The 26,262-nt window shown below is 37.3% G+C and overlaps 1 protein-coding gene across 1 annotated transcript in view; it reads left to right on the forward strand.

Annotated features, from left to right (window-relative positions):
- Positions 1 to 26,262, forward strand: part of CFAP47 (cilia and flagella associated protein 47) — a 478,944-nt gene that overhangs the window by 131,572 nt on the left and 321,110 nt on the right. The window contains exons 26-27 of the mRNA XM_048213784.2: positions 1,745 to 1,954; positions 25,231 to 25,331. Of these exons, the coding sequence (XP_048069741.1) occupies positions 1,745 to 1,954; positions 25,231 to 25,331 (311 nt within the window). The remainder of the gene's footprint in view (positions 1 to 1,744; positions 1,955 to 25,230; positions 25,332 to 26,262) is intronic.

Raw genomic sequence — 26,262 nt, forward strand, 5'->3', positions numbered from 1 at the left:
CTAATGAGACAACTGTGTTAGAGATCTTGGAAACAAAATATGGAGATATAATTTTTTTTTGAAAGTCAAGCAAGACTGTGTACATTGATATCTTTTACATAAAACAACAAAAAAGGAAGGCCAAACTAATTTTTATTCAGAAATATACACCCATCTATAAAGAAGTAGATCTAAAGAGTGGCTAGTTGACATGTTAAAATTATAGAAAATGTGAGGATTTGTGCACCAGTGTGAATTGCCTGTAAGCATTATTTTCATCACCTTTTAGATCTCGTAGCTACCTCAGAGCTTCTCTAGTTCAAGCTCTTGTTTTACAGTTAAGCATTCTGAGATCCAGCTAGAGAAGTTCCACGTGTGATGTGATGGTTCAAAATAAATGGATATTATAAGTTGTGGAGACCAGAGCAACCTCTAGTTTCTAATGTTTGGCCTGCAATATATGATGAGTGCTTACTTACAGTTTAGAGCTTGCTCTGAATGCCATCTGGTGACAAGAGTGTAGTTGGTTGACGTTAACTGGACAACTTTGTGATTCCCAGTTTTTTTAAGACCCTATCTCATAAGGAGACACTAGTCCTGTTGCTTAAACAGAAAATAGAAGTGGCTTGAATTATATTGTGCTAAAAAGTACTTTTTTTTATCAAGAAACATCATTTAATATATGGATTAATGTTTTACTCTTTCAACTTTTGAATGAATTTGTAAAGGTATCAGTTTAAAAATGATCGTGAGTCAAAAGTTGAATCTTGAAAAATACGGTATAATGAAAGGAACATGTAACAGGGACTGTAGACATGATATAACCCAGTCTCCTCATTGTATGCACAATAAGATCAACAGTATTAATGACTTACTCAATGACACTTAGCTAATTAACAACAGAATTGGATTCAAACCTGATTTATAAATTACGTTTTTAATTTTTTATGCAATGAACCATATCAGTTTAAGTAATTGAAGTTGAGATCTTTCTTTACTTTTTTTTAGTTAATTAGCTGAATGATCTTCATTGTAATTAACATACTAGGGAAATATGATTCCCATTTGATGACACTTCATATTTGTTATAGGAGCCTACCTATATAATAAAATTTTAGAAGTAATATGGCTAAATATTTACTGACCACTTAAAGTTATCAAGTGTTAGATTTAAAAGTGAATACTACATACTGTGATATTAGAAATCATGAACATTTTAGATTGGTTAAATAAATTATAGGTATATAATGAAATATGTGAACATTAAGTGGAATTTTTTAGTAGTATTGATTAGAAACTATTCATGACATATGTATACAAGTGCTTCATAGTATCCACATTAAAATTATTTTGTGTATATGCATCTGTTAGTATTACATTTAGTCTATATGCATTTAGGCTTTAGCTGTCAAATTGGTTAGTTTTGGTAAATTTTTATAAGGATATATTCAAGGACAATACTGTTTATATCATGACTGTCGATAAAAACACATTGTATTTAGTCAGGTGTTTTAATCCTCTTTTTTAATTCATAGAGGTTGGAAGGAAGTTTGGATCATCTTAAGCGGTCAAATTACTATATTATCAATCTTACTTATTGTGACCAGAAAATAAGAGGTGATACAAAAATATCTTTAATAATTGGGCATATTACTGCAAATATTTCTTGTTTAGTTTTTCTAATGATTTGAAAACCAGAGAAAGACACATTTAAATCCGATTATTTGCATGTATTTTGAGCTATTTTTTTTTAAATCTTAAACAGAGATTCAACATTAAATGTCCAGATTCCCACAGCAAGACTTTTTGATGGTGACGAGGTTCACCCTCTTTCTGTGACGTTTCCAAAAGGCAGAATCATCACAGGCTCTCCCAGTGGAATGAATGCGGAGCTCACCTGCCACCTCAGCTTCAGATCATCTAAACCCGTGTCATTTTTCACTGATATTCTTTTCTGTGATAACAGAGATAACTGGTAAGATACTCCTTTGTATCTGACAGCAAAGAATAATAAGTTAATGTTTTACACTTTTGTAAAATGTTAAAAGGAGAGACCTCTAAAATAATGACTTTGGACATAAAGTTCTACATTAACCTTCCAAATGTAGCACTGCTCCCATGTGAAAAGGCTTGACAGTGGTTACCAACATGCACTGCAGCCAGGCTATGTGGGTTTGAATTCTGGCTCTGTTAAAACTCTGGTGAAGTTATTTGATCTTCAGAGAGTCTCTCCGTTTTCTCATCTCTAAAATGGGGGTAATAGCAGAACCTATCTCCTCTGTAATCATGGAAAGTCCCTGAGTTAGTAGTTATTGAGTAACTGGACAGGAACTGGCACAAAGGAAATGCTAAATAAGTATAAAATGAAAATGAGAAATATCAGCATAACGAGTTTCCGAACAATACGATTTTGTTACGTGTTGCTTTAACAGACTCGGAAATTCAAATACACCTTGGTAAAACATGTTTCTGGATTTCTTGCCTCGTAGGATCAGAAATTCCGCTTTTAGGTTACACCCTAAGATGATTTGACTCCCCAGGTTATAAGAGGCTAATGCGTAGAGCAGTGAAGTTTGTTACAAATGTTTCTAGTGAGAAGTAGCATTACAGGGAATTGTACACTGAAGATGAGTGTCAGTGTATGTGTTCAGTGTGATCATTTATTGACTTGTAGTGGGGGTTATTACTGTTTGGTATATTCATAGTCAAAGGTTTGATTTTTGTGTTAGGAATTAGAAGGGGAGACAGATGCTACTGGAATGTTGCATCCAGAGCAGAATGTGGCGTATCTAGAACACAGCTCATGGAGTTCCGTGTCTCTCGCATATGTAGGTAGATAAAATCATCTAAGTTATACCACTCAGATTCCCCTTTTCCTCTTCTGATGCTAACAGTCTGTCTTTTGTTGACATTTAAAAACAAATTTTTAGTGGTTTTGCTTTAGGCTCCTATCAAGCACTGAACTCCGTGCCTCTGTCCTAGGAGACAGCCTGTCAGTCTGTCTTTTTGTACATTACCGACCTTGTTCATAAAAGTTTAACTTTTATTCACACTTTGCCCAAAGCACTACGTAAGGTGGACCGTTGACCTCACCAATAAAAATCATGAATAATTTGTCCATGAATGTCTTAAAGCTAATGTAGCCTTAGACCACATTAATAGGGTGAGGAAGGAAATTCACTCAATACTGAGTGGACAGGATTGCTTCTGGGACGAGAGTACAAGCGCCTCTAACAGGGGCATGAACAGACTTCACTGTGCCAGTGATGACTTCTGGTCAGCATACAGGACAGTAAGGAGACCTGAAAACAGTCTCTAGAAGGAGGGGCGTGCTATATTTGATCTTTTTTTTTCTTTTCTTGTTGTTGTGTGTTTCCTTTTAGTCTTGAGACTGGCTTCTCTTACCTGAATTTCCCCACCCTTCTTACCTTACTTTCCACTAAGCTCTGTTTCAACCTTGAGCAAGTTTGGGATAAATAGAACTTTTAGAAGTAATTTAGAAACTTTGAAAACCATAGATGGGCTATAAAAGGCTTTCCCCTGCACCCAGATGATCAAGAATCATAAGCACTCCGTGGAACCTTAATACTGGCAAATCCCTTTCCTGAGGCATTCATTGTTAACTCCTTATCTGGTTTCCCATAGTGCATATGACTAGGTCTTCTGTCTCTTCTCAGCTCCACAGCTGTCTTTGCCTTTTCTTTCTGTGGATTTCCCACCTTTGATCTCATTAAGATAAATGAGGTCTTCCACCAAGAAATTCCTCAAGAGTTTCTTTCTCACCTTTGGAATACATTTTATTCTTCTATTTATTTTCATCTATTATATTTATTGTGGGTAATCCATGTGTGCTCTGCCCAGTCTTTTGGGTAAGAAAAGATGAATTAGAAAGCGGCCCTTCCTTGATGGAGGCCAGTGTAGTATAGGTAGACTTTAAACAAGTGTTTTTTATATACTGTTTGGTGCCAAGAAGTGACTACAGAAGGAAGTGCAATAGGAGCAGCTAATAATGTCTTGGGGCAGTGGGGAAATCAAAGATGGCTACATATGGCTACGTAGGTTCCTGAGTAAAATCTCAAAGGACGAATTGCACTTGTCAGTGTTCATCCTAAATTGAATCCTTTTTTTTTTTTCGTTTTTCTTTTTTGTTTCCTGTTGGTCCATATTGGAGCACATGGGTTCAGTACAAAATAAAACACTCACTCCTTCATGCTTTGCTTTCTTTTACTCATGTAAGACCATTTCATACTTTGGTTCTCCTTGGGGCCTAACATGAACGCGTTCTTATTTTGTTTCCTTCTTTAGACTTTGTCACATTTGGATTGGCTCAGCTGCCCCAAGAGCTATAAATTATAGCCACTATTATTCCTGCTAACGTGCCTGCTGCCACTAATAACGGCCCCCTCCACACTCGTGTGCCTTCAGTTCAGAGGTTGCACACCCCACTTGCCTTTTCTCTGAATTCCCCACAAAATTTGGGGATGGAGGCTGTATGTCTATGGGAGGGATGGTGATGTGGTCAAAGAGTATTACAAGTGTGTAAACAAAAAAAAGAAAATGCTCTAGGTATGGAAGCTGAAGCAGCCTTGTATTTAGGGGGATATTTTTGGTGTTTCTGGTTTGATGGATATTGACAAGGCAGAACTGAGAGATGAAACTGAAAGAACAGCCGGAGCAGACTGTGGGGCTTGCATGCTCTGCTCTGGTACCCGTGAGTGAGACATAGGAGAGCTAGGAGTGGTGATGTTATGGAAATCAATGCTTGGATACATAAGGAATCATGAGGTCAACAGCTATTAATTAACACAGATCAAAGAATGCATAGTAACATATTTCATTGCTGCTTTACGAATCCACTTCTCTTCTAGGTTAACTTAATATCTTCGGTATGTACTAATCAATTCAACCGTTTTCTTCTTGACTTTCCTTACTTTTGCTATTGGCGTATCAGGTACCAATGTAAGGGTATATGGAGGGGAGGGGGAGAGAGAGGGAGAGAGAGAATGTGTGTGTGTGTGTGTGTGTGTGTGTGTGTGTGTTATGTAATATATACTATATATATTATATATGTAATATATAATATATAAATATAATATATACATATATATGTGTGTGTATGTGTGTGTGTGTATATATATATATATATATATATATATATATATATATATAAATTAGTTTCTGTGTTGCCTTTATGCACCAAGGAGTATAGTTTACAATTATATTAAGTACATATATAGGTCTTAAATAAGTTATACTCCTTAGAATTAGGGTATAGATAAAGACATATCACCTGACTAGAATAACAGGAATTCCCTTACATAGGTATAAGATTTATGGAGAGCATCCTAAGAAGTAATCTACCTTGAAGAGAAAGTGTTAATGTGATTATTGATGAAATTAGTGAATGTCTAAAATGTCTGCAGGTGGCCCCTAATCAATAAATCATCAATATAAAATAATTAAGGAGAAGATACAGTTTGGGAAATCATAATAGGTATATAGTTACCTCTACTTTAGGTGAGTGATAAAGATTTCAATTGGAGCTGGGAAACAAGAATGTCCAGATGTTTGATTCAGTGCAGCCCAGAGTCAAGGGTGGCCCTGAACAATCAAAGCAAGGTTCTGATTCAGTCACCCAAATATTTTAACACTATTGTCAGTTAGCAATCCGACATTGTGAGTAATGATTGAGACATTCATTCATTCATTCCTTTATTCAACAAGTATTTATTGAATGTTCACCATGTACCGGACACGTACCAGACACCATTCTAAGCACTAGGGGTTATCTCAGGGATCAGAACATGATCCCTGCCCTGTGGAGCTTAGAGTCCAGCAGGGGGAAAGAGACAATAATAAAGGGAAGATCTGCTATGTGATCATTGATGGAGCCTATAGGAAAAAGTAAAAGAGCAGGGTAAGGTCCTGGGGAGTACCAGAGAGGGAGTGACTAGGTCACAGTAAAATATAGGGTGGATAAGGCATGTTTCCCTTAAGAGGATGGGATCTGAGAGCTGTGAAACAGAGGGTTGAGTTAATATTTGGGAATATCCTTTCAGACTAAGGGAATAGCTGGTGCAAGGTCATCAAGGTGGATGCTTACAAAGAGGCCTGTGCAGCCTAAGTAGAATGAGCCAAGGGAGGAATTTAGGAGAAGGGATTGGAGAGGTAATAGTAGTATCGGGCCCAGTGGGGCCTTTGAGGTTATTGTATGAATTTGGACTTTCACCTTGAATGACATGAGGACCCATTGCTTCGTTCTGAGTCAGTGAAAAAAGGTAGTGGCCATGACTTTTGAGCGGTAATGAGGTCAGCCAGTCATTTCCTACCATCAAAATCTCATGCTTCCAAAATTATCCCTTTTTTCATGAAAAGCCTTCTTGGTTCTCAAGTAGATTTTTTCTCATCCATGCATTCAGTCATTCATTCAGTATTTACAAAGTGCTAATAATAAGCCTGTTTTTTTTCTGGCACTGAGGTCAGAACAAAGCTCCTGGCCTCATGGAGCTTCCATTGTAATGGAGGAGACAAAAACTGTTAAATAATACTATGTCACAAACTAACAAGGAAATTATATGAGTGTAATGAGGTAGAAAGTAAGGGATACCTACATGTATCAGACAGATAAAACATTTCTGAGGATGTGATATTTGAGCAGATGGTGATTATGAGAATTTAATGAGAAAATACTTATAAAGTTCTTAGAACAGTCCTTGTGTCGGCCTGTTGCAATAACTGAATAAATGTTCTAGAATTGGCGTTAGTTTTAAAATCAGTATTTTAGATCTCCAGGATGATCCCAGTGGCTACTATAGATCCAGGGGCTCTCTTGAGAGTGATTAGATCCACCCAGGGGTGAGGGGAAGAAGGGACAGGGGCAGGACAGTTGTCATAAGGTTAAGGATTGTTTTGGAGAATCTCCAAATCATTTATATTGTGTTTCAGTATTGATGTTTATTTTTATGTTTGAAAATGTATCTGATCTGGGAATTCACACAGGGAACAAATTGATGAAGAGGTGCCAGAATGTTGTAATCCCTTATCTTGCACAATAGGTTGAGGAGAAGGGAACATTATCTTGAAGGAGCTTATAATTATGAGAATGAAGTCTTGCCACTTACTCTTGCTTTGTAAGTTCACTGTCTGGTACTTTACCTAGACCTTGCAAAGAATGAAAGTTATGGCTTTGGAGATTAATTTCATAGAAATCCTAAGGATGCCAAAGACAGCTTACTATTTTCGTATAAATAACTCCAAACATGGCATGTTTACTTTTGTAAAATCAAGAGTTAATTTCACCTGCATGTTTCAGGTGACCTGAAGGTTAACCTGAGTTAGTAGTGCCTCATTGTTAAAATAGCAAACGGAAACTGAAGGTTCAAAATTAGGAATATGGTGTGTCAGAACTCTTGGGTACTCCATACACTTTTTTAAATCACATAAATATTTAACACATATCTATTATACTCAAAACTGATTATATCTTCCCTTGTTAGTACCCACATTTAATTTGAATAACGTTAGAGCAAAGGAAAAAATTCAGCTGCTTTATAAGAGAGTTAACATGAGTAATTGAAAATTAAAATTTAAGCCAAATGAAAGAAACCTAAATTCCTTATCTCCCAAATAGATATGGTTGTGCTTCCCCCCCGCTTCCACAGCAGTGCTGCTCATGACTGGAAACCAGAATCACCTGGGAAGGTTTTTGTTTTGTTTTGTTTTTTAAAGATTTTATTTGTTTGAGAGAGTGATAGAGAAAGAGAAAGAGAGAGTGTGCGCGAAAGAAAGAGCAGGGGGAACTGCGGAGGGAGAAGCAGACTCCCCACTGAGCAGGGAGCCTGACACGGGGTTTGATCTGGGACTCCTGGATTATGAACTGAGCTGAAGGCAGATGCTTCACTGAGCCACCGAGGCGCCCCTCAGATGGCAATTTTTCAAAACTATGCATTGCCTCAGTCTAACCCAGAGACTATGAGGGCCACTGCAAATTTAGAAAGCTCCCCATGTGATTCTAATGGGAAGTCAAAGTTGAGAACCCTCACTCTGGAATCCCAGATCTCAATCTTGACCCCACATATGACTCACCCTGGGGGCTTGTTAACACATATTCCGAGCCCCACCGCCAGAGTTCCTGATTTAGTAAGTCTTGGGTGGGGCGTGCACATTTGCGTGTCTAACATGTTCCCATTTGAGGCTGAGGTTGCTAGTCCAGACAGACATTGAGCTGGTGTGAAAGGCAGAACTTCAGATCTCATTCTGGATCTGAGGAACCAACATCTCTATGTTTAAAATATCCCCAGGTGATTCGTGTGGAGTAAAGTTCAGGAAGCACTGGACCTAAAAAGACTGAATAAGGAAAATGCTATCAGAGAGATTCAAGAGTGGAACACTTAAATATTTGGCAAGAAATAACATTAACACTAGAAAATGGTATTGCTGTGAGAATCTTTAAATACCCATCTTTCTTTTAGAGTAGTTTTGCTTTATTTGCTAATACATTATCTAACTTAATCTGTTTAAGAGATCTACGTTGGGAAGTATAATTCTGAATTTATAGCAGAGGAAATTGAAGTACTACTATTTCTCTTTTTGACCCTCAACCAGCTATCTTGTGAAAGAACCTAGATTTGAGATTAAATCTCATCTCTATCACACAACTTTTCTTCCCTTTAACTTTTCAAATCCTAGGATTTTATTGTTAAAACATGGTCAGTTTACTAAGAAAATTGAATACAATTATTTCTAAGTTTTGATGTGTCATGTGGTTTATAATCTATTACGTGAATAAAAAGATCTCGATGTTTTAAGGCAAGTTGAACCACGTGTTATGTTCTGAATGAGAGGCTGATTAGCAATGTACAGGAAGAATAGTACCAAACAGGCTGGGTGGTACATGAGGGTAAACTAACATCAGGACTGCTCATTAGCTGGCACACAGTGGTATATCCTTGCCAGGGAAATATCTGCCAAAGAAACATTTCTTTTCTGGTTGGGAACCAGCCACTGTCCTAGGTCCTCACACCAGTGCCTCACCTGTCTCAAACACTGCTTTTGAACCTTGGACCCACTCAAGACTTAGTAATTTTTTTAAAAAAAGATTTTATTTCTTTATTAGAGAGAGAAAGAGAGAGAGCGCACAGGAGCGGGGGGAGGGGTAGAAGTTGAGGGAGAAGCTGACTCCCCGCTGAGCAGGGAGCCTGAAGGGGCTCCATCCCAGGACCCTTAGATAATGACCTGAGCTGAAGGCAGACACCTAACTGACTGAGCCACCCAGGCGCCCAAGAATTAGCCATTAAAGGCTAATGCCTGTGTTAGCCAGAGTTCAAAGGATTCTGTATTTAATTTCTTTTGGGTCAGTCTCACATAATCGATAGTGACTGTTGGCTACGAATACTGGAAGCACTCACCGGCCCTGGGCTATTTGTGGCGAGTGCCCATAGACATTTCCCCTCTCAGAGCCAGTGTTGTGGCTGGACCGAGACCCTTGTGTTTGTTACTGTGATTGCAAGATGCACGCTAGCAACAACCATCAAGGAACTTTGGAAAAAAACAAAAACAAAAACGTTTATTACATGTTTTTAAGGGTATAAGGCACGCTCGGGGCCACACAGTGAGGTTGCCAGTAGAAAGAAAGTGTGCAAGCCTGGGGTTGAGGGTGGGACACCTAGGGTTTCAGGGGTTCACTCTTTATTAGTGAATTTAAAATATAAGAGCAGAAATTAAAGTGAGGGCAGGGAAAAGCAAGCAGTCAGATGGTCAGTTACCGAGGTCAACCAGAGATCTCTAAACGGGTGGGGTGGCCTGGCTCTTTACCTAGTTGTGTAGCTGGCAGTTTATTTCAGATGGATGTCTTTGAAGTGGATGCCTCTGCAATCAAAAGCCTAATGTCAGGCACTTACATTACAGTCAGAAAAACGAATTGTCAGGTGCTTATGCTACATATTTATATGTACCTCCCTTTTAGATCGTAGCATTCATCAAAATTCAAAGATAAATATTTTAATATCACCCTTTTACCATATGAAACATGATTTTTATATCTAAAACACACAGTTAATACAGTTCTAATTCCATCAGGAGAAGTGGCCCCACACATTGGAGATTGGCTGATATTTAGAAGCTTCCATGTCGTTAGCAGCAAAGCTGCCACTGAGGTGTCTGCTCTTGAATTTCTTGGCACACAAACTTCTGGGTCATGCCTGATTTAGTTGCTCACTCTAAAGCAATACAGATTTGTAGTTCTCCTAATCGTGAGCAAGATGCGGTTTTGCAAAATTCTCGATCTTTTCTGAAAAGTAACTAGTCATAGTCATCTTTTGTTTTGCTGGTTTTAAGGTACAAGGTTCTGTAGGTTTTCTGACATTAAAACAAGTAAAATAAGGACATGGAATATGTAGGCAAATTAATGCATTAATAGGAAGTTTAGATGATAAATTGTCATTTCTACCTTCTTCATTGATATGTGTTAGTTATTCCATTCTAAATTTAGAGATAAAGCCTCTGGTCTTAATAACAAATATACTGAACATTTCACTACGGAGGAAATGTATTTCAAAATGTGCAGATCTTTTGTTTAAAACTGAGAATGTGCAGCTCTTAATTAAATCTCTTTCTACATATAGTCATATTTTATCAACCTTGTTATGGATTCATAAACATTTTTGATGCATGATAAAACTTGTTATTTACTTCTATTAAAATAATAGGGCATTGACAATCAGGTAAATTGAAATTATGTTATTTTTTAAAGCATTCAGTACAATAAGAAGGAAATGTGGAATAATGAAAGGTGATTCTAATTATTGTTTTACTCAGTGCATAATTTGATATTTGTATAGTGTGCACCTGGCAACGTTGGTTCTGTTTCTAGTATTTCTTAGCATGCCCCTTCCACACACCTTACTATTTTTGAAGGGGTGGGAACCCGCATCACATACAGGAGATTAAAGGAGAATGAATAAGACCCAGAGTCAAACACGTAGAGCATTAATGCATTCAGGTTGGTAATGTGACCTTAGTAACTCTAATGTAAATTAGTATCTGCTTTGTATGTGCCTTTCTGGGATATTTGGATATTTAAAATAAGCCTGTAAATATATATTTAAATGGACATTTAAATATTTAACATAAGTCCATAAAGTGAGTCAAGAACCAAGGGACACTACCAGATAGCTAGAAGCAACTTTGGAGGTATTCAATACTCCCCTTATGTATTAAGAAGACCAGTTATTTAGGAAATGTTCATCGTTCCGAGTCTCCATTCTCAGCACAAACCTGCTTCCTGTTAACAATGAGCCATCTAGAATTTTAGTGTCACGGCTGCTGAAATGCAGGCAATGGGAAATCTCAAGAATATTGCAATAATCATCTAATAGATCATAACTGAAGACAATGTCGGGATACTGCCCTGAAACATTATCTGTTATGTTTTGGGGGGCTGGGTTATACATCACACTGTGTATTTGTCCACCTTTCTTGTTGTTGTATGTATGGATAGAATATGCAGTGAGGGGGGAGTAGAGTTCATAAGGGGCCATGCTTTGTTCTGATACAATCATCTTTTCCTTATTCCTTGACCTAGCCCTGTGGAAGGCTCTTTGTAATGGCACCTTCATTCTATGAAGAACATTATTTTCATGGTAGACTGTAGCACAGTCTAAATTATAAAGTAGAATGTTTATTTGTATTTAACCAAGACATAGGATACCAATGTATTATAATAAACTCAACAGAAAAATTTCATAATTATGATTTGTTCATCATTCACTTATAGCAAAGTGGTGGTACTTAAAATGTGTATAGAAATTTCAAAAGCCCAGAAACGTCCAATATAATATTTGCCATTATTTAATGGCAATATTTAAGTCATAGTGCTTTTTTTTTTTTTAAAGATTTTATTTATTTATTTGGCAGAGAGAGAGGCAGCGAGAGAGGGAACACAAGCAGGGGGAGTGGGAGAGGGAGAAGCAGGCTTCCCGCTGAGCAGGGAGCCCGATGCGGGGCTCGATGCCAGAATGCTGGGATCATGACCTGAGCTGAAGGCAGATGCTTAACGACTCAGCCACCCAGGCGCCCCTAAGTCATAGTGCTTTTAACACAGGTTGCAGAAAGAAAAGTTAACCACAGTCCTTTTTCCTTCTCTTTACCCACAGTGATGGTTGGAGAGTCTCTGCCCTGTTAAGAGACTTTTCATTTTAGAGGAAATTCCAATGTCTTGCCCTTTGTGTCTCCCTTACTGGTTATGAGCCCCTGACTGATTGCTGGTCTTCACAGAGCTCCTAGAAGTTGGATCCCCATGCAGTTGGTTGCCACCTTGGGACCTATTGGTAGGGTCCTCTCCGTCTCTCTTTCCTCGGACCCTGTCTGGCTACTCAGCCCTTCACCTATTTGTAAATATGAATTGATTAATCAAGAAAATACCTTACCAGGATTATAATATTTGACTGCTATTACAATATTTGATTGCTTTATGCATAGAAAATCAAGCATTTAAATAACAAAAAGGAAAGCATGCTTACTATAACAATTCAAAACAATGCAAAAGTTGAAAATACCACTAATAGCTTCTCCGCTTTAATCCCACATACATGATCACATATTGTATTAAAAATGCAGTATCTTTTCATATATTACCTTTAGTTATACAGGTATATGCAACCCTCCATGTGTATGTATGGGTAAATATGTGTACATTGATAGAGACATAGATAAAAGTTGTTTTTAAGATAATATTGTGCCTAATTAGTCTGTGGGTTTTTTCCTGCATATGTCACACAACAGAATGAAGTGGTAAGGTAGTCTGGGGCTTGTGGGCTAGCTCTACCATCATTAATGTACAGCTTCTGAAGTCTGCTGCTGTTATCTCTAGACTAATGGAATAGAATGCAGGCAGTACAGGCCAGACATTTTAAGGATGTGAACTAGAACATGAACCCATCACCTTTGCCAGTATGTCCTGTGGGCTCGCCTAGGTGCAAGTGTGTGTACCTGCATGGCTGTGTGTCCTGTTCACCCTTGGGAGGGGGATTCTGTTTCTGTAAACAAGAGGATAGATCCTGGGCAATAGCAGACTCCAACCCAAGTAGGAACAGCTCTTTTTACAGTACTTCCAGTATTTTATTAAATTTTACAACATATAAATCTTTTTTGGTGTTCTAATTGCATTTCATACAGTCGAGCCTTTTGGGCAACTGCAGATTTGGCCTTCTCCACCGGAAGTTCTGCAAGACCCAAAAGGCCCTGACACTGGTGCCCAGTTTCCACCAGTAGGTTTGGTAGTTGTTTCAGTAAGAACTGTGTGGAAGGTGACATGACTCTACATGCTAGCCCCATCTTTTGAAAATTTTCCTTTTGATGCTCAGATATGTTTATCCTTTTGTATTTGTATTGAATCCTTGGATTTGTTTTTATTTTATTCTATTTTATTTTATTTTTTAAAGATTTATTTATTTGAGAGAGACAGGGGGAGAGAGCCGGTGTGGGGGGCAGAGGGAAGGAGAGAGAGAGAGAATCTCCAGCAGACTCCCCGCTGAGCACGGAGACTGTCACGCTTGATCCCAGGACCCTGACAACATGACCTGAGCTGAAATCAAGAGTCGGCCGTTTAACCTACTGAGCCACCCAGGTGCCCCCTTGATTTGACTTTAAACATATCCTGACTTCCATGTTTGTCGGTTCTGCATTTTAAATCCCTGCAAACAAGTATATTGGTATTATTGCCGTATTATTAATTAAGAAGAGGTTTGTTCACATACTTTGTGGTATGGCATATTGGGTTTTTCTCTGTTGACTACTAAAGGTTGCTTCCTTCTGTCATTGCTGATTATAATCTTGATTTGGAGATAATGTGGGGAGGTGTTTGTGCTAACATTCCCAATTTCTTTCTTTCTTTTTTTTTTTTTTTTTTTTTTTTTTAAGATTTTTATTTATTTATTCGACAGAGATAGAGACAGCCAGCGAGAGAGGGAACACAAGCAGGGGGAGTGGGAGAGGAAGAAGCAGGCTCATAGCGGAAGAGCCTGACGTGGGGCTCGATCCCATAACGCCGGGATCACGCCCTGAGCCGAAGGCAGATGCTTAACCGCTGTGCCACCCAGGCGCCCCTAACATTCCCAATTTCTAAACGCCAGTATCGATTCCACTTTTACAAAGAAACTTCCAATCCCTTCTAAATTTGTACTTAGTGCGAATGATATTTCCATGGTGAGAATTTTCAGTTACCATGGTAGTATCAATTTGAGGGCATTTGGTTTACAAGTTACTTTTTTGATTAATTGTTTAGAAAGGTTTTTTTTCCTTCATGAAATGACATAGATAAAACTATGTGAAATGAATTTGTGTATCTTAACAAATCATTGTGAACATTCTTTTATCTACCACTCTGTCCAGAAATAGAACATACTGATGCCCCCAGAGATCTCTTGTGTATTTCTTTCCCATCGCAACCTGGTTTAATTTCTGTGGCCATTAATTCTCTATAATTATTGCTTTCTCTAATTTTGAGCATTTCTCATCAGATAGGTGATATTCAAACTCATGCTTTATGTTTACAGAGGGTAATACTAGAAATCAAAATTCATTTACTTCCCTCAAGTTAAAAGAAAGGCAGAACATGGTACAACTAATTGAAAATTTTTTTATTTATAAATTTGAATTCAACTTAAAACTAACAATATTACTAGCATTTCTTCTAATTTGTTGATTAAATGTATTGAACTATCTTATTTTAATATTCTTAATTTTATGTAATTTTACTATTTAAATTTTTTGACTTCTACCTATAGCCTGAACACTTTCAGTATTACAACCAAATAGCAACTGATAAAGTATCTTAATAATAGTGTTTCAGTATTTCAGCAGGCTGCTTAAAGTTTATCAGTTAAATGCTTGGATTTTATTTAAAGACGAATATCATTATAATGAATCTTAGAGGACGCAGTCGTGCCCTTAGTTTCAAAATAAAATTATTGTCCACTTGCATTCAGTTGGTTCCCGCTTGATGAAACCCTAACTTTAAATACCACACCATTGGTCATTAGGTATTCAAATGATACTTATTACAAAAGATGAGTGCTATGTGACATATGCAGTGAATTCATACTAATGAATAAGAGCTGGGCTTCGGGAAAATTGACTAAGACGGACATTTCGCATTTATAGCCAGTAGAATTCTAACATGTGCCTCAAGACTCTGTGTTCTCCAAAGGGCTTCACGGATCTAGGGGCGATATGAAGCTCTTGACTGGTCGGTCAGCCTCTCACTTAGGCAGAGTTGCTTGAATTGACCGACATGTACCTCCTGGGTTGTGAAACACACCAAGAGTTTGTGGTTAGCAGTTTGTACACCTTGCTGTACTAGATGATCATCTCACCTGTTAGATTTTTCTGATTTAGAAACCAAAATAAAAGTGGGTTGATTAGTATGGAGTACATGCAACTGCACTTTCTTGTGCCCCTTCAAGGTAGGATTTGCTGTCCAAACATGTGGAATGCAGCCAGCCGACCATTTCCATTTGTCAGCTCCTGCAGAACCTGTCCCACCTCCACTTGGCCTAAGGTTACACTCCACCAGGCAAGCAGCCTGCGTTCCCTGACTGGCTCAGGCAAGTTTATGGGGGGCAGACATTGTAGCCCTATGCCAGAAGCTCTGGAGGGCAATCCAAAGCTCCCTGCCCAGCTGACCAAGGCCTTATTAGGCCGATATGGCTGTTCTACATCATCCTGTTCTCTACACTTGCAGCCCATCTTGTTGCTCTTATTCTCCATTCTGCTCCCTCCCTCTTTCTTACATAGGTATTGATTCTAATAAACTTCTTAAACCCCAAACTGTCTTCTTCCAGTAAACCCAACCTATGATAATTTGAGGTTAAATATACTTGTGGTATCCCTGATGAGGGCTGTGAAGTAGTCTTTTCTGTTAGCTCGAGTGGATCTTGAATAAGGATGTCAGTCACTCCGTCCATCCGTCCATCCATCCATCCATCCACCCATGTATGTAGTCACAACTTCCACGTATCTTTTATGTGCTGTATACTGGTCTTTACCCGTAAGGAACTAGATGAAAGAGAGAAGATATGTATGTGTTGGGTGACTGTGCAAATACAAAGATTAGAAATGAAAAGACCAATAAAGAAGCTCTCCCAGACTGATGCTGTGAAGTGGTACAGAGCTACAGTGTGGTAGTAAAGTGGGGAATGGGAAAGAGTGATTTTGATTGACTTGATATTAAGGACATGGTGACTGATGGCAGTGTCTGACATCAACAAACCTTTGAAATGAAAGAAAATTTAAAAGCAGCATATATGAATGTGAATTAGATGCAAATTAAATCAATTTTTGTAGCTTGCTGTAGTTTGTTTTGTGTAACTAAATATTTCTTCACTTTTTAAAAAAGATTTTATTTATTTATTTGAGAGAGAGAAAGAGAGAGAAAGAGCATGAGTTCGGGGGAGGGACAGAGATAAAGTGAGAAGCAGACTGCCCACTGAGCAGGGAGTCCGACGTGGGCCTCGATCCCAGGACCCAGAGATCATGACCTGAGCCAAAGGCAGATGCTTAGCCGAAAGAACCACCCAAGTGCCCCTTCTTTACTTTTATTTGTTAACCAAATATCCTGTATGTTACTAATCTCCCAAATATAGCCTTTGTAGTTGTTAGTAGAACTCCCAAACTTAACAGTAAATTTACTGAAATGGCCACACAAATTTATTATGTTTTATACTTTTTTGGCTTATTTATTTTATACTTTCTTTGATGCCTCCCTTTCCCCTAATCTCATACTCTGTTGTTCTCTTGACAACTGTTTACCTCAGGGTTACTGTATTTTAAGGGTTTTCTTTTCTAATTTCCAAATCCAGCAGCAAATGTTTGCCTTATGATTTTAACAACATATTCCCTAGAACTGTGAGAATCAGTCTCTGAGTGCATTTTGTAGCCAGCACATGGGTGTTTGTAGATAATGGAATCTGATCTTTTCCAGGGTCTCGCTGGACGGAGTGTTTTTCTATTACTATTAGATAAGTCTGCATAAAGAAGCAGCAGTGACAGGAAGTTGAATTCATTTATTCCATGCTAAAATGAAAAAGGTAGTTCAGGATTCTACTTTAGGGTTTGCTGATACCTATCTTTCATACACTCCAAATGATCTTTATCACAGCCTTACGTAAACGCATGGAGTACTAGTGTGGCCTCTTCAAGCTGAAGAGCAGAAGTTTTATGTGTTTCAAGTACTGCATTTACTAGACCCTCTACATGAGAGTACTTACATTTTACTCTGGTATTTGTTTTTGAGAAAACATATTACCAAGTTACTCCAAATTCAGTAACACTTTAAAGTAAAATTTATTTTTATTAACTATTAGAGCACATACTGAAATCTGTAGGTTCATTTGTTAAAATCTGCGTTAGGCAAATTGCTTTTCAGTGAATGTCTGCCCTGTGCTGCTTTGTAAGAGTCTGTGGCCTGCAAATCGGGAACCATTCTTATAGATTATTGAAACCTCTTGGTAGATTTAGTGTTCTACGTCTGCTATTGATATTGGAAAGGTAACTTTGCATGAATTTCAGTTATCTCTTTTTGGAAAGGAATAAAATAACACACAATTCAAATAAACCTTTTCTCTTTTCCTGTCACTGAACTTACATTCAATGGGGATATTCTGAAAGATGTAATCTAACTTTGGGATATTAATGAGGTAAGAGTGTTTTATGCTGTGCAGATCTCCCTCAAGTTATGATGAGGTTATGCCCCAATAAACCCACAATAAATTGAAAATATTGTAAGTTGAAAATGCATTTAATACACCTACTCTGCCAAACATCATAGCTTAGCCTAGCCCATCTTAAATGTGCTTAGAACACTTACATCAGCCTGTAGTTAGGCAAAGTCATCTAACACAACACCTATTTTATTATAAAGTATTGAATATCTCATGTAATTCATTGAATGCTGTACTAAAAGTGGAAAACATAATGGTTCTAGGTATATTGTCCCACATGTCAGTAGCCTGAGAAAGATAGAAATTCAGAATTTGAAGTATGGTTTCTACTGAATGTGTATTGCTTTCTCATCATTCCAAAATCTAAAAATCACAAGTTAAACCATCTAAGTCAGGGACCAACTGTACTTCATACATGGTAATTCCTGGTTAATTTACTTTTCCCTTCCCTTCGGAACCACTTCTCTTTTGCCAGGAGTCCCCAGCTGACTTCACCCTCTGCAACCATATTTTCTCTGAAAGTGATGCCAGACCATCACCTGATTTCCCAAGCCCTTGAAGTCATTTCATCATATCCTAGTTGCTCTCTAATAAGTGTTCTCTTGCTTAGGTGTTAATCTTTAATGTTTAAAATACTAATTTCTAATCAGCAAATATTCTGGATTGTATTGCTCTAACCAATAATAATACATATTTCATGGTGGGATTTTAGGCCTTTGGCCAGATAGGGAAATGATTTTTCACAAGGAATTCTATTAGAGGAAGTGCCATCATGACACAGAGCTGATGGCTTCCAACTCTAACTCTCATCTTAGTCTGTGTTATTGTTTATTAAAAAAATCTCTTCCTTAGAATTTGATTCTATATGTTTCAGTTTATGAATTCTTATTTTTTGTTAGGTTCATTAAAAATACATATGTATCCTGAAATCTTCTAAGAGGGAAAATGAAACTAACCTGTAAAAACTACCTAGTTTGTGTTTTAGCTAGATCATGGTTGTCTTCTAAGTACAGTGCACTCCAGCATTCTAGAAATCATTTAATGATGGGTGCCTGGGTGGCTCAGTCAGTTAAGCATCCGATTCTTGATTTTGGCTCAGGTTGTGATCTCAGGGTTGTGGGATTGAGCCCCGTGATGGGCTTGGCTCTCAGATTCTTTACCTCTGACTTTCCACCCCCCCCCCCCGGCCACTTGTGGTGCCCTCTCTCTCTCTCTCAAATAAATAAATAAATCTTTAAAACAAAAAAAAAAAAATAGAAAGAATTTAATGAAAGTAAGCTTTTTGTTTTGTATGAGTTCATGTTATCATGGAGAGGGTTTTAGTGTTTGGTTCCATCAAGTTGCAAATCATGACCCATATATTATATCTAATAGCTATAGCTTTGGCTCTTAATTTTTTTGGAATTAACCGTTAAGTATATAATGATGCAAGCAGCAGAACAGCTAATGATTCACCCAACTTAGAAATAATTTTTCAACTCAGCTTCATGAGGCATTATTGTGTTAATCACATTATAGAGCATGCGGCCATATTTAGCAGTTCTACTTTTGGGGGGGGTGAAGGTAGTGCCCTTTACTGTGTTAAAGTAATTTGTATTTCTTTCTGATTAAAGTATAAATTTTTCCTGAATATTTTTGAAATATAATAAATTTATATACCTTCATGAAAACAAATAGACACATTGTTTATACATTAATGGTATACATATCTATGCATAGATATAAAAGGTGGTAAATGTTGGTGGTACATTTCCTCACAATTCTTCCCTGGAGACCCATCAACTGTGTTAACCACTATATATTTTCCCATAAGAACACTGAAGTAAGAATAAAATGTTTGAAATACTATATTAATCAAAGATAATGATTTAAAATTGTGAGGATAGACCTGAAGAGGGATTTTACGATTTCATGGTTAATATCAGTTATGGGATTATTTACAGATTGGTGGGCAGACTAAAAATGAGATGATTCTTGTAAAAAGAGTTGATATATATTTAAAATATTGCTAAGTGGACATATATTTCTAGACTTGATGAATATCCATGGATCTCTCATGTATCTAAAGAAGAATTACGTGCTTGTACCTTACTTTGCTGTGATACAAATCAGTGGACTACATTCATATGTGAAACACACTTCTGTGGATTTATGCAAATTAAGATAAAACCAAAAATATTTTCAAGCTCACAAAATCAGTTAATAGTGTATACTTCCTAGGATTATTAATGTTCATAAATAACAGCACCTTGATGGGCTGCAGATAACATATACTGTGGATTATTGCAATGTTCAGAAGAGCAGTTATAATTTTATTTCTTTGCCCTCCAATCAAAGAAGGTTATTGAAAAGCAAATAAATGAGAATCACATTATCATCAAGAATCTTTTCATTCTGTTTTGATCTAATAAAAATAAATAAATAAAAATTCTGTAACTTTATTAATGAGTAACAAAATGATGTTTGATGTCCTCACCTGTGATAGAGAGATTCTTCTCTCTGGCAACATCATCAAAGACCTCGACTGCTATAAATATACATTACGGTACCGAATTAAGTTCCATTGATTGGCCTAACTAACATAAAAGTACTAGCTATGGTAAGCATTAACTATTTAAATAAACATATCCACCCTTTTTGTGTGTAAATAAAGTTACATGTGAATTACACAACTTTGTAAAATATTAAGAACTGATAAGTACATCTTAAGATGGATTTCATGATGTATAAATTATATATTTTAAATGTTGGTATAAAAAATGAAGGCATCTGATGGATACTATCATAACCAAAAGACCAAACTTAGTATCACTAATGAGGAACACTGACCTGCTGTGCTTCCTGGTGGAATGAAGTGAGAACCGTGCCACAGCACATATGAAGTTTTTCTGGTCAGAAATAAAACATTATCCAGTCTTGTGAAGACAATCAGGATACTTCTGACAACTAGCCTTGACTGTTAAAAGGAGTGTCAGTGCCATGAAGGACCACACAAGACTGGGAAATTGTCCTGATTTAAAGAAAGTAAATTCAGTCAGTGATCTCAGTTTGGACTTTGACTTTACTGGGACTCTTCAGTGTGGACTGTAAACTAGATAATATTCTTGTACTGATGTTAAATTTGATGGTAGTGATGATACAATTATGATGATATAGAATAATGTTCTTAGGGTATGCAGGCTGAATATTTAGGGGTAAATTTAGGGGTACTCATATATTATAAGAAAATAAATTTTTAGGGGCACCTGGGTGGCTCAGTTAAGCGTCTGCCTTGGGCTCAGGTCATGATCCCAGGGTCCTGCGATCGAGCCCCGCATCGGGCTCCCTGCTCTGCTGGGAGCCTGCCTTTTCCTCTCCCATTCCCCCTGCTTGTGTTCTCTCTCTCTCTCTGGCTGTCTCTCTCTCTCTGTCAAATAAATAAAAATATTTAAAATGCATACATAAAGAAAGAAATTTTTAATAGAAGAGAGAGAAATGAATGTGGCAAAATAGTAATTGCTAAACCAGGTGAAGGGTACATATGTGTTTATTTTACTAGTCTTTCAATTCCTCTGTGATTTTGGAAATATGTAAAGTAGAATGTTGAGGTAGAGGAAGAAAAATCATTAATGAGAAATTTCTGGTGAACCTGAAAATGACAAAGGATAAAAATAAATTTGCACACCATATTTGACTTTCCATATATTGTGGTATTTACTGATTGATTTATCATACTAAAATATTCATAGTTTTGTATGACAGTCATGTCTAAAATGGTGGGAGGTCTCTGGAGAGCCCCCAGAGTGTTCATTATCCTTTCATTTTGCATTGTCACTTAGGGTACAGCAGTACCTTTTGTTTCCATACACAACTGCAGACCTTCCACCTCTGTCAGAATTTTCATGTGTCCAACGGGAGAATTTTTTTGTGTCGATTTTATAAGTGTTGGTTATTGTTTACTTAGGAGAGCATCTGAAATAAAATATTTCTCCCTTACAATCCAGGAGAATATTTGTAGCTTCCAAAAAAGGTTTTTATTTAAACCAGCTTCTAATAGGAACTTACATAATTTAATATTATTAGAACAGCTAGAAGTATTAAAATGCATGCTGTTTAATGAACTAATTGATAAAAAATGTTTATAAGCCCTTACATCCATCACTATTGCAACTTGGTAACTTTGAGCATATGTGCTGCAAGAGAGATCTGGAAGCTACCCATTCTCATGCAGTGGCCAAGAGCATAGCTTTGCTTCAGGTATATTGAACGTGAATTTGGGCTCTCTATTTCCTAATTGTGTGACTTTAAACAATTGTTGAGTTTTTCTGGACCTTGCTCTTGTAACCAAAGTCTGAGAAAGTTAATAATATGTATCCTCAAAGACTGTTGAGAACACTTATGTAGATAAAATAATGCATTTTAGATGCCCAGCACAGTAGCTGCCACAAATAGTTCAAGCCCATTTCTGTAACCACCACCATCTGCCTCATATCAACTCTGTTGCCAGAAATGTCCATCCTGAATTTTGCCCGTTGGAACCCTTCTAAATCACTTGTACCTGAAGATTGCTATTTAAATCTCCAAATGGAACTGAAATCCATAATGTTGTAGTCATTTCACTGTTACTGTACAATGTTATAGTCATTTTACTGTTACTGTAATTTTGAGTGTTTTTAGAGTAAGTTCTCTACCACTAATGGTTCCTGGCTATATGGATTGGTATAGAGAATACATAAAGAATGCCATTATTCTCTGATAAGGTGCCCAATTTTCCCAGAAATATTTTTGTTAAAATGTATAGTATTAATATTATTGGCTACAAGTCCCTTTTCTGTTTTAATATATTTTTAATAATGATATTAATGTATACAGTGTCCATATTCCCATGCTGTGCAAGTTGTATAAATTCTCTATCATGTGCTCCATAGAAGAATGTAGTCAAATGAATTTTGTATCCGTTGGTTATTCTTTACTCTGAGGAGTATCCGAAATCAGTGTTGTCATCTGCAACAAACTAGTTTTATAAGAGGACAAATTACATTATTTGTCCCCATTTCTTTCTCCAAATGAATTTTATTTCAACCTTATTTAGTTCTGTACCATTTTATAATTGTTTCAAGTGGTATAGCTTCTTTAAGCAGTGTCATTTGGTTCATTTGGTTGTTGTCTTGGGGAGGGCTTGTCCACAAGCTGACTTTTAGGTGAAGATTCATGGATATGTGGTTTATTAAGGAAGGACTGCCAGGAAAAAACAAGGTAGAGGAAGCAGAACATGGAATCAGTCATCCCAAATAATATGAAATTTAAGTCGGAGTCCCAGCCTTAGCTTGATCCCATGGGATCCTCTGGAGATGAAGTTACACCAGCAGTTTCTGTCCTATTTGAAGCAGAGAAGCTGGGCTTTTAAACTCCTGCACCACACAGGCATCGGCTGTGGCATTACCCAGGGGAACATAAACTCCTAAGGCAATTGAAGCTTTCAGCAGCTCTAGCAGTCCAACATTGGTTCTTGAATGTTACAGTTACCCCACCATGCCCACCCGGAGGACGAGAGCCCAGCACAAAGAAATTACATCCTAGGGGATAAGGACATAAGGGCAGAGCAGCCCCCGCATTTGCTGGAGTAGTCTTTCCTTTCCTGAAATACCTGTGAAAGCAGAAAGCATTTTTGGTTGTAAGATAACATTGATTATAGTATCTACGGATAAACTATGTTATTTAATCTGAAAAATATTAGTTAAACAGAGTTGGGCAGTTAATGGAATTTGGAGTGATCACTGCATATAGCATAAATACATAATATGTAGAAGTAATGATTCATGCTATGAAGGAATTTTAAATTTCATTTTAAAAAGGACATCCTATAGAAAAAACAACTATAATATAGAAATACAATTTAATCCTGACTAGGACAATCTGATACATGTGTTTAGAATGATGGGACAGAATGATTAGGGTTGGTCAAACAAGACAATGTTGAATATGTGTAGTTTGCATAATATTTTAATGCACGTCAGCTGGTAAAGAGAAAAACATAATGCATTCCTTATGAGAAAATATGCAGAACTGAAGTGAAAATCAATTCATTTACATATAACATGTTTATTTTAATATCCCCGACAGCTCATTATATTTCAGCTACAAAGTTTTTCTGAGTCTCATCCTATCCTGTATTTTATTTGTGTCAGCTTGGATTATAACACAGATGTTGTCATTTCACCTTTTCAGTGACTGTAAGCTACATAGAAGGGCTAATATGATACATAGCTGATGCAAGAGTAAAATTATCTTGATAATCACTATAATGCAGAAATTAAACCAATAATCCAATATTACAGGGGCGCCTGGGTGGCACAGCGGTTAAGCGTCTGCCTTCGGCTCAGGGTGTGATCCCGGCGTTATGGGATCGAGCCCCACATCAGGCTCTTCCGCTATGAGCCTGCTTCTTCCTCTCCCACTCCCCTGCTGTGTTCCCTCTCTCACTGGCTGTCTCTATCTCTGTCGAATAAATAAATAAAATCCTTAAAAAAAAAATAATCCAATATTACAGTGGTATAGATATAAAATATAGTACTTCTGTTAAAAGAATAGTTGGGGGCACCTGATGGGCTCCATCCCTAGAGCACATGATTCTTAATCTTGGGGTTGTGAGTTCCAGCCTCATGTTAGTTGTGGCACCTACTTTAAAAAAAAAAAAAAGTTGGACAAGGACAGAGTTGTCACGTAAATTAGACAGGCCCAATATAATCTTAGAGTGTTTTGTGGCTCTTATTAATAAGAAAGTTCACAATGATTTTATAAAATAATAGTGTGTAGGCTGTGGAAGGGATTAATACTCTAGCGGTTGAGTAACTTTTGTAACATTACTTTCAGTTCTCAGATACATTTAAACGACAGACACAAAATAAAAAAGATCATCTGAAGAAGGCAGATTGTATGTGAAATTTCTGGAGACCTTGTAGTTGAAAGAAACCTTGAGTGTTCTAAATGTTTTCAGTTTGAAGAAGAGAAAGCCTGGAGAAGATGCAGTGACTGTTTTTAAGTGTTTGAAAGAATGTAATGGGGATCAGATCATCGATTTTGTTCTCTGTTGCCCTGAAACAGAATGTCTGAAGTTAGAGCTCTCTATACAAGAAAAGGGTTGTCTCTGAGGCATGAGTGTCACTTGTAGTATCTCCCTAGTAGTGTCAGCTGAGGCTAGATACCGTTGTCAGGGATTCTATAAAAGAAGAAGGTGAATAAATTAACTCTGAGGCTCCTTCAGTTCTAAAATTTCCCGAATCTGTTTGTGAACCTGTGTAATTATAAGCGGTGTTCTAGAACACGCTTGACAATGAAATTAACCATCTCTGGTAAAAACTTTAAAAGTAAATAGTCTTAAACCATTAAAATAGTTACAGTAGGTGGTTAAGAAAAACAAAGCAGGTAGAAAGAAAAATGATGAATAATTCATGTCTTGACCATTTAAGCCATCCAGGGTACTTAAAAAATATTTCATTGTATTTACTGCATCTGACAATTTTATTTTATTGAAATGCAGTGTTTTCACTTTTAGGTTTTTGCTTCCAGTTACTGCAACAGCAGAAAACTGTCTACTTACTATTTACCCATATATGGCAACTCATCTTGATAAGCAAACAATTATTTTAAAGGATGGTAAGTTAGATATGAATGTTGTTGCCTATTCTCACCGTATACGTTCTTGTTATCCATGGTCGACACCTGGAAATAATGTGACTTTAAAATTAACAGAAGTGGGGCGCCTGGGTGGCTCAGTTCGTTAAGTGTCTGCCTTCTGTTCAGGTCCTGGGATTGAGCCCCTCATTGGGCTTCCTGCTCAGTGGGGAGCCTGCTTCTCTTTCTCTGGCTTCCCCTGCTTGTATTCCCATGTGCTCTGTCAGATAAATAAATAAAATCTTTTAAAAAAATTACCAGGTATTTATTAAACTCCTGCCTTTTCTAAGAGCTGTATTTAGCCTCGACAATAGAATATGGCAGTGTCTCTTAATTGCAAAAGTTGAAAATCTAGTAAAAGTCACAAATAAATAAATACAAAGAAGATTGAAGTAAGAGCCAGTTGTAGTTTTGGATATGTGGGTGTGGTGCAGAGGCTAATGCTGACTTTTGGGGTCTGGGATAACTTTATAAAAGAGATGACATCTATGTAGAGTTTGACAAATGATCTTGAACAGCATAATCTGGGCAAAGGGCAATATAGCAAAAGCATGGGGGTCTGATGTGCTGTACCGTTTATTCTGTAATAGTGGGAACCTTCTGTGATTTCTGAGTATCAGTGATTCAGAAAGGGAACAATTGTTGGGATGAGAGCTGAATTGAAATGGGAAAGAGGGTGGTCAGTAGGCTGGCTGGGAGTTGCTGCAGGAGAAATGGTGAGAGATTGAAGACAACAGAAGAAGCTGAGAAATTTGAAATGCAAGACACAGAGGCGAATGGTTGATGGAGTAAATCTCAGAGGAGGAGAAAGGATAAGGAGTGGGAAAACATTCCATCTGCGTAGATTGTCAAGGCCTTAAGTGTCAGGGCTGGATTGGAGATCTTTTCTGTTTTGTAACCAGTTTTCTCCTGT

This window comes from Ursus arctos, chromosome X, assembly GCF_023065955.2.
Source record: "Ursus arctos isolate Adak ecotype North America chromosome X, UrsArc2.0, whole genome shotgun sequence".
Lineage (NCBI taxonomy): Eukaryota > Metazoa > Chordata > Mammalia > Carnivora > Ursidae > Ursus > Ursus arctos.